The sequence below is a fragment of the Scleropages formosus genome, chromosome 23 (assembly GCF_900964775.1).
Source record: "Scleropages formosus chromosome 23, fSclFor1.1, whole genome shotgun sequence".
NCBI lineage: Eukaryota > Metazoa > Chordata > Actinopteri > Osteoglossiformes > Osteoglossidae > Scleropages > Scleropages formosus.
The window spans coordinates 21008699-21023901 of NC_041828.1; the positions used below are offsets into that span (position 1 = coordinate 21008699).

At 43.1% G+C, this 15203-nt stretch overlaps 1 protein-coding gene across 1 annotated transcript; it reads left to right on the top strand.

Moving 5' to 3' along the window:
* Positions 1-10042: 10042 nt before the first annotated feature.
* Positions 10043-15013, top strand: dnajc8 (DnaJ (Hsp40) homolog, subfamily C, member 8). The gene is made up of 9 exons (XM_018765886.2): positions 10043-10133; positions 10524-10625; positions 11779-11835; positions 11944-12010; positions 12137-12231; positions 12686-12757; positions 13073-13164; positions 13666-13741; positions 14060-15013. Exons 1-9 carry the CDS (start codon positions 10059-10061, stop codon positions 14180-14182), a joined length of 759 nt encoding a protein of 252 aa, XP_018621402.1. The 5' UTR covers positions 10043-10058; the 3' UTR covers positions 14183-15013.
* The last annotated feature ends 190 nt before the right edge of the window (positions 15014-15203 follow it).

A 15203-nucleotide genomic window follows, 5' to 3' on the forward strand; every position in this document is an offset into this window, starting at 1 on the left:
CCCCAAGGCGTTCCCAGGCCAGCCGGGAGACATAGTCTCTCCAACGTGTCCTGGGTCTGCCCCGAGGCCTCCTCCCAGTGGGACAAGCCCGGAGCACCTCCCCAGGGAGGCGTCCAGGAGGCATCCGGAACAGATGCCCGAGCCACCTCAACTGGCTCCTCTCGATGCGGAGGAGCAGCGGCTCTACTCCGAGCTCCTCCCGGGTGACTGAGCTCCTCACCCTATCCCTAAGGGTGCGCCCAGCCACTCTGCGGAGGAAACTCATTTCTGCCGCTTGTATCCGCGATCTCATTCTTTCGGTCATGATCCAGAGTTCATGACCATAGGTGAGGGTAGGAACGTAGATCGACTGGTAAATTGAGAGCTTCGCCTTACGACTCAGCTCCCTCTTCACCACAACAGACCGGTACAATGACCGCATTACTGCGGACGCCGCACCGATCCGCCTGTCAACCTGCCGCTCCATTTTTCCCTCACTCGTGAACAAGACCCCGAGATACTTAAACTCCTCCACTTGAGGGAGCAACTCCCCCCTAACCCGGAGGGAGCAATCCACCTTTTTCCGACTGAGAACCATGGCCTCGGATTTGGAGGTGCTGATTCTCATCCCCGCCGCTTCGCACTTGGCTGCAAACCTCCCCAGTGCACGCTGCAAGTCTTGACTTGATGAAGCCAACAGGACCACATCGTCCGCAAAAAGCAGAGACGAGATCTCGCGGCCACCAAAACAGACACCCTCCGTTCCCTGACTGCGCCTAGAAATTCTGTCCATAAAAATAATGAACAGAATCGGTGACAAAGGGCAGCCCTGGCGGAGTCCAACATGCACCGGGAACAGGTCTGACTTACTGCCGGCAATGCGAACCAAGCTCCTGCTCCGGTCATACAGGGAACGAACAGCCCGTAGCAACGAGCCCCGAACCCCATAATCCCGAAGTACCCCCCACAGGATGCCACGAGGGACACGGTCGAATGCCTTCTCCAGGTCCACAAAACACATATGGACTGGTTGGGCAAACTCCCACGAACCCTCCAACACCCTAGTGAGGGTATAGAGCTGGTCCAGTGTTCCACGGCCAGGGCGAAAACCGCATTGCTCCTCCTGAATCCGAGGTTCGACTATCGGTCGGATTCTCCTTTCCAGTACCCTGGCATAGACTTTCCCAGGGAGGCTAAGGAGTGTGATCCCCCTGTAGTTGGAACACAATCTCCGGTCCCCCTTCTTAAAAAGAGGGACCACCACCCCGGTCTGCCAGTCCAGAGGCACCGTTCCCGAACTCCACGCGATGCTGCAGAGGCGTGTCAGCCAAGACAGCCCCACAACAAGACAGCCCCACTCCTCCGTGAACCGCCACCTTATCGTGGTGGAGGGGTTTGAGTGCCTGAATGAGTCCAGGAGCTATGTTGTCTGGGGCTACATGCCCCTGGTAGGGTCTCCCATGGCAGACAGGTCCTGGATGACAGACGAGACAAAGCGCGGTTCAAAAACCCCTTATGAAGGAAAAATCAAGGCGTCCGTTTACCCCGCCCGGTATGGGGTCACCGGGGCCCCACCCTGGAGCCAGGCCTGGGAGGGGGGGCTCGCATGCGAGCGCCTGGTGGCCAGGTCTATGCCCACGGGGCCTGGCCGGGCTCAGCCTGAAGCCATGACGTGGAGCCGCTCTTCGGTGGGCTCACCACCTGCCGGAGAAACCGTAAGGGGCCGGTGCATTGTGATTTGGGCAGTGGTCGGGGCCGAGTGCCCGGCCGACCCAAACCTCGGGCGCCAAGAAATCATCCCAGTTGTTGACAAATGATATGACAAACAATATGTGATTAAAGCGACACCATGTCTCCAACCACCTGTTAAAAGACACCAGTACACTGTCATCCATGAAGAGTCTAGGTATAGGACCAGACAATATTAGATTCCGACATTTCCTTTTGCCTTTATTACATATAGAAATAAAGTGGCTCTTTAACACCTCAGACTGCTGATAACAATTGTCATTACTGCCATCATGCACCATAAAAGTTGACACTGAATTATCGACCAGAGACCTGAGACAAGCCTTGACATGTATTCATGTGGAAAACACTTCGCTTGTACACTTTTTGATTCCCAGGCCCCTGAACCTCATCATCATCATCTTTCTCCGCTTATCAGGGGCTGGGTCGCGGGGTCAGCAGTCCAAGCAGAGTCCTCCAGACTTCCCTCTCCCCGCACACCTCCTCCAGTTCCTCTGGGGAAACCCCAAGGCGTTCCCAGGCCAGCCGGGAGACATAGTCTCTCCAATGTGTCCTGGGTCTGCCCCGAGGCCTTCTCCCAGTGGGACAAGCCCGGAACACCTCCCCAGGGAGGCATCCAGGAGGCATCCTGAACAGATGCTTGAGCCACCTCAACTGGCTCTTCTCGATGCGGAGGAGCAGCAGCTCTACTCCGAGCTCCTCCCGGGTGACTGAGCTCCTCACCCTATCCCTAAGGGTGCGCCCAGCCACTCTGCGGAGGAAACTCATTTCTGCTGCTTGTATCCGCGATCTCATTCTTTCGGTCATGATCCAGAGTTCATGACCATAGGTGAGGATAAGAACGTAGATTGACCGGTAAATTGAGAGCTTCGCCTTATGACTCAGCTCCTTCTTCACCACAACAGACCGGTACAATGACCGCATTACTTGTTACCGGTGGGCGGCATGGTGGCACAGTGAGTAGCACTGCCTTCTCACAGTGCCTGGGTGATGTGAGAGGACATGGGTTCAATCCTCACTCAGTCTGTGTGGAGTTTGCATGCTTTTCATGTGTCTGCATGGATTTCCTCTCACAGTCCACAGACATGCTGTTCAGGTTCACCCATAGTGTGTGAGTAACAGAGGGAGTGTGTTCCACTGATGTATGGATGAGTGACCCATTGTAAGTAGTATATCTAGCATTGTAAGTCACCTTGGTGAATAAGGTGTGTGGGCTGATAATACTACACAGAGTTTATTGGAATTTGTTTTGGAGAAAAGCATCTGCTAAATAAATGTAAATGTTACATCCAGAAGGGGCTGCCCCTGGGGGTCCAGTGTGATAATCATCATGGCTACGGAGGACCTTCCCAGCAGAAGAGGGGCAGGGGGACCAGGGGAAAACGATTGGGTGATGTGGGTACGAAGAGGAAGGCTGATGTGAATATAGATATTGTATTATGTTGAACAGCCAGACTCCAGATGACAGCAGTTTGGCAACCAGCAGAACTGGGGGCCCCAATCCATTGCCTAATAGCCTTTGCAGCAGGGTGCTGACTATTCTGGTAACTACGATTGCTGTAATGACAGTTTTGCATTTTCTCAGGATTCTTATGGCCAAGAATAGGAGTAGACACACGTAAGGCTGTCTGGCACCAATCTCGGATTGGCTTTATATTATTCATTTTTCATGTACAAATTAATTGCTATGGAAAAAAATCTACTGTTTTCATTGGTACCACAGTGTTTATTGGCTGGAGGTATATATTGACCTAATGATGAATGTATATCAGTTTTCCCTCAATCATTTTCTTATACACATATTTGGGAAAAGTCTCACAAAGCAAAAATATTTTTACCTTTTTTGGTTGGGATATTTTTTAAAGTGAACATCTTACATTTTAAAGGTGGAAACTTCGAAGGTTTACAAAGATAAAGTCATGAGTGTCCTGTTCTAGACTGAAACATTATTTTCATAGAGATTTGGGAAAATCATTTAAGAGAGGGGAAAACAGAAATTTTGTACTAGGAAATGCAGTTACTGTGTGTTCTTGTAGGTAGGTTGTTCCTATATGTACTAAAATCTCATCCTCAATATTTACCATTGGGAATTTGGTTTGGCCTACTCTAAGGAACACTAGTCTCTTCTGATGTTTGTATTTCAAATTTTGATTGCTGTATTTCAATAAAACTCAACCAAAAATCATTCAATTAGTAGCTACATCCAAATCAATTTCTTAAAATAGTTATTGTGCTATGTTTTTAAGGACAGTCTTCAAGTAAAAAAAAAAAAAAAATTGTAGGAAGGTTATCAGGATTCGTCTATCCTGCGTTTTATGCAGCTACTCAAGCGATGAACATCGGTGCATCAAGTGGAAAGTAACAAACTAGATTTACTTAATCACATGTCTGCAACTATGTTTCTTTCTCCTAATGTAATGCACACATTTTTATTTTCGCTGAGATGTCGCTTTTGAAAAAAGCATCTGCTAAATGAATAATGTAAATGTAAGTAGATATACATAACTTAAGTGATCCAGTTTATCCATAATGAAGAAAAACCAACTGAAGGCAGTTCAGAATTCAGCTTATGATACTTAACCAACTTTTTTACAAAAAAATATTAAACCAATCAGAATGACTCACCCAAGCCATTTGATAAGCAAGGCACATGATGTAGAGGATTTCAATAAAGGCATTTCAGGCCCTTTGCTCTCATATTAAGTATGCTGTTCAGATGGCATTTGTCTCATATGAAAGAACTACTATGTGATGTTCTAAAATGCTGATCTTTAAAGCTAATCTTTATTTCAGCTGTTAGTGTAGTGGTTAGAGCTACTGCCTTTGAACCCAAAGGTTGCAGGTTTGATCTCCACTTCTGGCTATATTATACTTGACCAAGGCACTTACTCGGGTCATCAGAGAGTCAAAGCACGTACATGCCCAGAGAATCCACAGTCACTTCAAGAACAGTGGTGACACGCAGCTCGTGCGGAAGGACATCCAGGCCATCGCCAACCACAGGACAACATCATTGACATCAACAACAGTGATGCCCCCCTTCCAGATGCGCTGGAACAACTTCTACACTCAGTTTGAGACACAGAATGACGTGGCGGCAGGAAGACTCCTCCCAACAACCAGGTGCTGCATCTTACCATGTAAGGGAAAACTCTACGCAGAGTCAACCCACGGTAAGCTGCTGGACCAGACAACATTCTTGGCAGAGTACTCAGAGGATGTGCAGACCAACTGGCAGATGTTCTCACTGATATCTTCAACATCTCCCTAAGCAGTGCTGTCATTCCAACATGCTTCAAGGCCACCACCATCGTCCCTGTGCTAAAGAAGTCTTCTGTGTCCTGCCTCAACAACTACCATTCCATCGGACTTGCATCCATCGTCATGAAGTGCTTCGAGAGGCTTGTCATGAGGTACATTAAGATCTGCTGCCCCCCTCACTGGACCCCCTGCAGTTTGCGTATCATTCCAAGAGCTCAACAGACGACACCATTGCCATCACCCTCCATCTTGCCCTCACCCACCTGGACAAAAAGGTCATGTATGTTTGAAAGCAGTTCATAGACTTCAGTTCAGCATTCAGTACAATCATTCCTCAGCACCTGATTGGAAAGTTGTGCCTGCTAGGCCTGAACACCTCCCTCTACAGTTAGATCCTAGACTTCCTGACTGGGAGACCTCAGTCAGTCTGGATTAGAAGCAAAATCTCCAACACCACCACACTGAGGACTGGGACCTGCCAGAGCTGTGTGCTCAGTCCACTGCTGTTCATTCTGCTTGACTCACGATTGTGCAGCAATGCACAGCTCGAACCACATCGTGAAGTTTGCAGACGATATGACTGTGGTGAGTCTCATCAGCAAGAACAACGAGTTGGCTTACAGAGAAAAGGTGCAGCAGCTAATGGACTGGTGCAGAGCCAACAACCTGTCTCTGAACGTGGACAAAACAAAAGAGGTGGTTGTTGACTTCAGGGGAGCCCGAAATGGCAACTCTCCGCTGAATATTGATGACTCCTCCATGGAGATCAAGAGCACCAAATTCCTTGGTTTTCCCGTGGCGGAGAACCTCTCCTGGTCCCTCAACACCAACTCCATAGCCAAGAAAGCCCAGCAGTGTCTCTACTTTCTGTGAAGGTTTAGAAAAGCCCATCTCCCACACCCCATCCTCACCGCATTCTACAGAGGGACTATCGAGAGCATCCTGAGCAATTGTATCACTGCCTGGATTGGAAATTGCAGCGTTTCCGACCGAAAGACCCTGCAGCCGATAGTGAGGACAGTTGAGGTCATCAGGGTCTCTTCCCTCCATCACAGACATTTACACCACACACTGCACCTGCAAAGTCATCAGCGTTGCACATGACGCCACGCACCCCGTACATAAACTCTTCATCCTCCTGTCATCTGGCAAAAGGTACCAAAGCATTTGGGCCATCATGGTCAGACTGTGTAACAATTTCTTTCCTCAAGCCATCGGACTCCTCAATACCCAGGATCTGGACAGACACAAACCCACACACACCCGTACTCAACTAAACACCGTTCCATGCACTTTGCAATTTTTTTTTACAATGATGTTTACATTTTTACGGCATTTATTATACTGTAAGGTATAGTTTTTTTTGTAATTGTATATTGGAACATATTGTTTTATGTAGCACCATGGTCCTGGATGGACGTTTCGTTTCACTGTACACTGTACCAGCTGTATATGGTTGAAATGACAATAAAGCCACTTTGACTTGACCCTACATTGCTCAAGTAAAAACTTCCCAGCTGTATAAATAGGTAAATAATTATAAGCTTGTAATCCTTAACATTATAAGTTGCTTTGGAGAAAAGTATTAGCTAAATTAATACATGTAATGTAAATGTTTTTAAGAATGAGGCTTTACTTTATACAACTTCATTGTGATCAGTAACAGCTAGGATCCAACTTAATGTCAAATCAGTTTTACAAAATTCCGTGCCTGTGGGTGTTGCTTAGCTTTTACTGAATGTTCAACAACTGGTTTTCAGTTCAGCCCCATATACCTCCTTTCTTGAACGCCAGAGAGTTTAACCTCTTATCCGACATTTGACAGACTTTTCATGGAAAATAGACATTGTCTTGTGTAGCGAAGAATGAAGCACATGTAGCTTGCTTTTCTTTCTTTGGAGTTTTCCTCACTTTTGTGATGGACATTCTGTGTATTAAACATGGCCTTTTATTCCAACTCACCTGGTGTCAATAGAAGAGGGGAACTGCTAGTGAGAAGAACACATCTCTGCTGCATTCTTACTAAAGGGTGCGCTGCTTTACCTCTTTGCTGCTGGAAGTGGCCGCCTTTTCCCGTTGGTTGCAACTTCACATCTTCACTCTGATCCTGTCCACTTCAGTTACTAACAGTTTGAACCAGGTGCTTGTATGTATTTTGCAGACAGTAAAGTTACTATGAATGGAAAATATATTTGTTCAGAAAATCTTTGTAAATTCTTTGGCCCTTAGGCAGTTGCCTGAGAAGTATGTGTTACCCATGTCAGTGGCCTGACTTTTGCTTTTGTCTTCTCAAATAAATGTTCTGCATTACTACATGTTTAATGGATAGATTCAAGATAGACAGTCTCTTTACCCCTCCCCTCTCTGACCTTCTGAAATTTGTCATTTAGAACTCTCCATTCTTGAACTTCAAACAGTAGTTTTTTTGGTGTCCTGACTGGCTGTATAGGTTGGCTTTGTTGAATCTGTAGATTGGCCCTGCTGGTAAGCAGCTGAAGGATGTTCAGGTTCTGCTGCACTTGCACTTGTACTTACACACTGACTGGATTCCCCTTGTTTCCCCACAATGCTTTTATCCCATGTAAGATAAATGTACAGAGTCTACCAACAAGACCTTCATTCATTCTGAGTACAAGGAGAATTTATACATCCAACAACTGTTTCTAATATCCTACTTATGGACTTGTATTGGTGTAAATATTTTAAATACTCTTTTGTCAAAATTTGCACATCTACATTGTGCTTATATGTAAGCAGGGTTTAAATGGTCTGAATAACAATTGGCCATTAACTGGAATGTATTTAAAAAGCTACCGACCTTGAAAATAGCTTAGTGGGTTCTGGATATTCTCAGTATTTTAAGGGCATATTCCAAATGCCCTGTGTGCATGATCTGACTTGGAGAAATGATTATTTTTACATGTAAACTGAGATACTCTTAAGGTGCCAAAAGGCATGTGTAAGTTATGATTGTGTGTGTATAAAGTCCAGGACAAAGATACCTGTGGTCTTACCTCTTCCAAAGCCGTTTGAAGACTGTTCCTGATCATCTTTCATCTTTCAAGATCAAAAACATTAGGAATTTATTGTTCACAAGTTAGCATTTGTGCATCGCAGAATTAGGATGAGACTTCAGCCTGGATTAGTAAGACAGAGGACAGCTTTTTCCAAGGATTGCTTTTTATGATCATTACTTTTTATTTTGTTTGCTTATAGTTACCTAGTCCTAAAAACGTAGAAATTGGACAAACGTATGGCATATGGTTTCTGCATCTGAAGAACTGGTACAAAAGCTGATGTAGAACTGTAGAGGTGGTGAAAGGAAAAGGACAGAATAAAAAATGTAATGGTCTTACCTTGTCAATGAAAAATATGGGGTAACTGTCTGCAGCAGAAATTTTAATGTCCAAAATGTGTACTGTATGTACGTGTAGCAGTGATGAGACCCAGACATAATGTTCAAGTGATAAATTATTAAAACTGAAATGCTGAAGTTTGTTATTTTTGCTCTGAATTAGCCAAAAACATACATACACATACATACACTTTCTGAACCGCTTGTCCCATACGGGGTCACGGAGCCTAACCCGGCAACACAGGGCGTAAGGCCGGAGGGGGAGGGGACACACCCAGGACGGGACGCCAGTCCGTCGCAAGGCACCCCAAGCAGGACTCGAACCCCAGACCCACCAGGACCCGGTTCAACCCACTGCACCACCGCACCTTAGCCAAAACAGTCTGTTATTAATGGTACTCTCATGTATGCTTTCTGTCTGGCAGATACTTGAATATGGTACAGCTATAAAAGGTGTGCTCACTTACAGGCCCTGTTACACCTGGTTGTATTGTGGTTTTCCTCTTATGTCAACACCGGAAAACACCTTTGCACAAATGAATGGTCCAGCAATCCTTTACATTGTGTAGTTCATAGAAATATGATGGAAATTATGTACATTTCAAGTTGCCTTTTGTACATTTTTGAGTCATATGTTTCTTTATGTTATTAGGAATAAAATGGAGCAGTTACAAACTTTTAGATAAAATAGACTTTTTCAGCCTTCTATTCTAAGTCTGATAAATTTCATCCTTTTTTTCAACTCCCTGAGAATGTTTCCACCTCTAAATTTGTACTACTTTTTGTCAGTCAACTTGTACATTGATTATCAGTTCAGCTGATTATTTTTCATAACATTACTTAACAGTTGTTAAACTAAGTTCCATTCGTGAAAATGTTCTTTCACAAAGAAGACATTTATTTAGTTTCACCAAGAGCATAATTCACTGTATTGCAGTTTCATAAATGACATTTTATGACAGTGTCTGAAAATGAGTTGACATAACATGACATTGCAAAGGCAAGTTCCGCGTGTGCACACAAGCCAACCTACTTGAAGGGGCGAGATTAAAAAACGAGCCATCAGTCAGACTGGAGATGCAACAGCCGAGTGCCAGATATCAAGCCCACGTCTCTCTACTCTCAGCTGCACAAATGCAGACAACCTGCTGTCATATTGGTTCTGAGCCCTTTTCCCATCATTAGTTTAAAGTACAGTAACATAAGAACAGGAAGACAGCAGGTGGTGTAGTGGATAGAGTGGCTGCATTGTGCTTACAGGACCTGGGATTGAGTCCTACCTCCTGCTATAGTATCCTTAGGATCCATCCTGAAATTATAGTGGAAAAGTGGAAAAAAAAAAAAGGTTGGCAGGGTCTATGCTTAGTTCCAGGCACAAATTTGTTGCAATGATTAAATAAAAGGGTAAATGTTAGGTGCTGGGGAGTGGGGGGAGACATATTGATCACTATTCAAGTTCAGGCATGTTGGGTTATCTTCGGGCATAATCATGAAAAAATGTATGTGAATATGTACACTAAAAGTGTAAAAGAGCATAAGAAGCAAAAAAAAAAAAGTAAATTATATTTTAATTAAAGTGCTAGCATTATCCCAAATTAGTTCCACTGTCCCCTGGGTAACCTGCCCAGCGGAAATGATTGCGCGATGGAAATACGTAATGATCCGGCGACACCGGCTGACCAAATGACGTCACGTGCTGCGGATTTGAGCCAAGATGGCGGCTGCGGGTGGAGAGTCTGGGCTTTTAACTGAATCGATGGACGACGCATTTCAGATATTTTATTCCGAGGTAAGAAACATAACGGATTCTGTAATGACAATGAAACGTCTTCGGTTTGTTTCCTAGAAGGCGGTGAGGTTTAGGCTACATCTCGGGGAGCCGGAGGTCCGGTCGGGGAAGGCTGGTGGAGCGAGGTGCTGAGCAGCTGCAGTGAGGCTGAGGCCTAGGGCCAGTGCCACTCGCAGTGGAATACTGTGTGTATCGTTTTGTCCATGTAGCCACACTGCAGCTACAGAGTAGCGTGAAATGGCTTCAAAACTGGTCGCCGACTGCTGCTGCCATCGTCCGTGTGCCTTGTTGAAGAAGTGTCGGTGTGAGACTGGGAAGTTCAAGTTGTTGTGTGTGTTGTCTGTTGTAAACATGATCATCATGTTAATTGCGAGGTTTTTCTGTCCCCAGGTGAAGCAGATTGAGAAGAGGGACTCGGTGTTGACCTCCAAGCAGCAGATAGACCGACTGCTGAGACCGGGATCGTCCTACTTCAACCTAAATCCGTTCGAGGTACGTGTGAGTGAGAGTGTGTTCCACTGATGTATGGATGACTGGTGTATCTAGCATTCATTGTAAGTCACCTTAATAGGTATGTGGCCTGATAAGAGTTCATTGGAAGTCGCTTTGGAGAAAAGTGTCTAAATATAAATGTGTGCGTCTCCTCTTATTTGTACTTGCAGTGAACGTAAAACCTGAGTCTTTATACGCCCCCTATCTTCCCATAATAGGGTTCATTTGAAAATCTTTAATTTTGTGGGTTAATTTGAAATCATTTAAATGTGACATTGTTGTTGTTTTTTTTCATAACTTTTGGACACACTTTTTTAATTTTTGGAAAAATGTCACCTAAAATTCATTAAAATACCAAAAAAGCAACAGTTATCAAACAATTCCACCAACATATTTTGTTATCTTTACTTCCTGTGTGTGTCAGAGTGATTTAGGGTAAGCACCTTACTCAAGAGTACTATAGCAGTACTACCCTTTTTCAGCTGTCATATTTTTGCCCTAATTGAGGGTTTATGATTGGCTGAGTCTTTCAACCAATGTACAGTGCATACAGACTGTATATAGGGTACCTTGTGTTTGTAACAGTTGTTACATATTTTCAAAAGTAAAGTCCAGTTTGTTTCTAATGTATTTTAAAAAAAATTCTGCTTTTCCACCTTCTGCCTATAGAATAGCAAAACCCTCAAAGAAAGTGTTATGTTAAGTGTTATGCTTCCATGTTTTGCCATCACATCAAGGTTGTATCCTGTATCATGCCTGCTTCCTGGGTATGATGCAGACTGTAACTCTGCATTTGTTAAAGGATGGATAGAAGTCTTTTTTTTATTTTTTTATTAAATGCTAGAGTTCTGTCTTTTTACAAGATATGAAAAGGCTGGTCAGACATATTTATGTATTGTTAACATTTTATTTTATTAGTTGTGTTGAATTATAACCCTGTTGTGTGAATATTCTCAACCTGTTATTGCAGTTTATTGTACAACTGCCTATTGTATAAGAGCTGAGTGTACTTTTCTGCTGAAACAAAATATCCATCACATATAATTTTGTGCACTATTGTGAAAAATTAAGCTGACAGTGGGGATTATTTGCACAGTACATTTATTACATTGGTTACTGCACACTTTTGTTCAGCTATTGCCTGTTGTTTAAGGTATTGCAGATTGACCCAGATGTTACAGATGAAGACATAAAGAAAAGGTTCCGACAGGTATCTAGACATGTCAGCTCTTCTTTTTCATAGATTTTTTTAATTACTTATTGAAATAGTCATATCACTTAATAGTATGTATGTTTTCAAAGTTATATTGTTTTTCAGCTGTCAATTCTAGTCCATCCAGATAAGAACCAGGATGATGCGGAGCGAGCTCAGAAAGCTTTTGAAGGTATGACATTTCAGTATTTGTATTAGTGAATATCAGATGAATCAATACTTTTTTTTGCAGTACTACTCTAGTTTATAATGCATGTAAAATTAATTATATGTTGGATTGCTTATTGTTGGCTTCTAGCTGTGGACAAGGCTTACAGATTGCTTCTGGACTCGGAGCAGAAGAAACGTGCTGTTGATGTGATCCAGGCAGGAAAGGAGTATATTGAGCATATGGTGAGTTCTGAATGATGATTTTTTTTCAATCAAAAATTATTTCTAAGGATATGTCTGCTGGGCTTCACATTTACTTATGTCTTATTGTCGATTGCATTTAGCACATATTTTACTTTCCGTTTTTTTGTTTTGTTTTTTTTTTTTTTAAAAATCGTGTGTACTACCCCAGGTAGGATTTACATTACATTTATTCATTTAGTTGATGCTTTTCTCCACAGCAATTTAATGTTATGGTACTTACAATTATTTACCTGTTTACACAACTTGGTAATGTTTTTGGTGCAATTTATGTAAATACCTTGCTCAAGGGTTTGATTAGGACCTTTGAGTCCAAAGGCAGCAGGTCTAACCACTACACTACCAGAGATTTTGACATATTTGAGATCATGTTTCTCATACTAAAAGGTCTGGATTCAAATATTTGTGTTTTCTTGTGTAATTTCTGACATATCAGATGAAGGAGAAGAAGAAACAGCTGAAGAAGGAAGGAAAGCCTACAACTGTTGAGGAGGACGATCCTGAAGTGGTGTGTTACTGTTAGACTTCCACATTGGGCTTATCACCCAACAGCTCTGGTCAGATTCACCTCATCAGACAGTTAAATAGAAGAAATCCTGGACCTGCATTTAGAGTTAATTTTTCCATGTAATGTAGGAGATCAGAGCATTATGTATATCTATAGAGAAAGAAAGGATTTTAAGATTTAAAGTGTAGCAAATTAATGGCAGTATAATTCTCTGACCTGTGCTCAGGCAACCAATGCTGCGTTGTTGAAGAAAAAATTATAAAGAATGTGGCTCTGTTGTGGTCTTATTGTCCCTTTGGTCTCTGTCATTCTCAGTTCAAACAGGCAGTTTACAAGCAGACGATGAAGCTTTTTGCTGAGCTTGAGATCAAGAGGAAGGAGAGGGAGGCCAAAGAGATGCATGAGAGGTAAAGAACTGACCTAGTAATTACAGATAATTACTCTAATAGACCAGGCCTCAACAACATGGTTTGGTGAAGATTGCGGTGCATTGAGGGTGTGAATTGGTGACTCGGCTGTGATTTATGACTAGTGGATGTGAACATTTTAAAATTTAGAGCTGTACCAGGTGTCAGTGCAGTGCAAAAGAAGGGGACATGCTTTCTAGGTAGTGGAAGTACTTCCAAGTTTGTGAGTGATAACGCAGGGATTGGGTTTGACTTTGACTTCTGTAAAGTCAGTGGTGTATTACAAGCACTGGGGCAGGATTGTGGTAAAGTGCACAGCCATGGCTGCCTTCAGTGTTAAAAGGCCTGTGTGCCCAGCTTGTGCATCTGCATTCAGCATCCGTGTTTCCTTGTATTAATGAAAGCAGTATACTGCCCAGCACTTTTGTACAGCATAACATGAGGTGAACATTCATTAATATGTACAATATCTGAAAACAGATTTTTTTTGGCTTTTTCTAGGAAACGACAGAGGGAGGAAGAGATTGAGTCACAGGAGAAGGCAAAGAGAGAGAGAGAATGGCAGAAGAATTTTGAGGTATTTTCTCTTAAGATCATTCAGTAGCAGCCTGTTTTGGAAGGAAGCTATTAAGAGAATATATTTATTTATTAGTTTTTCTTTTCACATGGATGATGCAGTGGAAATTTTTCTAAATTGCCTGACTTTGGTTTTAACGTCTAGCGTTGCACGACGGTAAAGTGAGATATATTTGAAGAATTTCAAGTACTTGGAGTAAATGAGTTGCGACTATGAATGGGATGCAAGATACTGTGGCCATCTGTTTGTCCAAATTATATATATGTATATATGCAGTTTTCTGATGGTGTCATACTGTTACATCTGTGTGCTCATCAGGAATCAAGGGATGGACGGGTAGACAGCTGGAGGAATTTTCAAGCTAAAGGCAAGAGCAGCAAAGAGAAGAAAATGCGCTCCTTCCTGAAACCTCCAAAAGTGAAAATGGAGCAGAGGGAGTGACTTCCAGGCCAGGGGTGGGAAGTGTTTGTTAGGGGAGGGCAGGTTAATGGTGGCTTTGGGGTGGCAAAGTCCTATTATAGTGTGAGAAGGATCTCACAAGACTATTCCTGTGCTGTACTATATGGCAGAATCCATCAGATAAAGTATAGTCCTGTCTTCAGACAGTGTGTAGTGTGGTGTTTTTTATTTGCTTGTATTTATAATAATCAGTTATCTGACTCAGTGCACTGTCTCAGTAGAATAAATACAAATCTTACCTTTTTTGTTTACTGTTACTTTGTCTACCACAGCCCTATCTCATAGTAGACTCCCATTCCCCTGCACTGATTCTGTAGTTTTCCTTCCTTTTCCAGTTGGTCGGGTGGGAGTGTACACCATCTCTCGCTGTTCTTTTTCTATGAACACAGTGAAGGTGTGTGAGCAGATCCTGTGCGTGTTATGTGCTGCTACAGAGCCCCAGCTGGTACAAATACTGTCAGCATCTCTTCTGGACATCATCTCCCCATAAATCAGTGATGTCTTTCTGGTTCCTGAAGTTCCACTCTTCACCTTTTTGTGTTATGTTAAATGTCAGATTCTGTAACTCATGCTATATTAATAAAAAAATTACATCTTTTCTTAAGTGGCTTTTGGTGTGTTTTATGGTGGTGGTTAAATGTCCAAAGAGTTTCTTTGTAATCCGTTGGTTCAGATCTGCTCAAGTCATGCATCTGTAGCACAAACAGCACAGTGACAACTTTTTTCAGGGTGAGACTTTGGGTCCACTTGGGAGATGTTCTTAGGACAATTCTCTCATGTCCACTGGCATTCTGTCTCTTAAAGGGTAGTCTTAATATTTACATCTTGTAAGCATTTTGGGATAAAACATGTCGTACTTCTAGCTAATAATAGTCCGGAGCAGCATCTTGTCTAGCAGCCCAGCTAAGAGTTTATTTTTATTGCGCATACTGAACACAGTAATTGAGCACTGCTTCAGCAGCTGGCAAAAATAGCTCAAGTAAAACCTGTTCGGCGTCCTGCC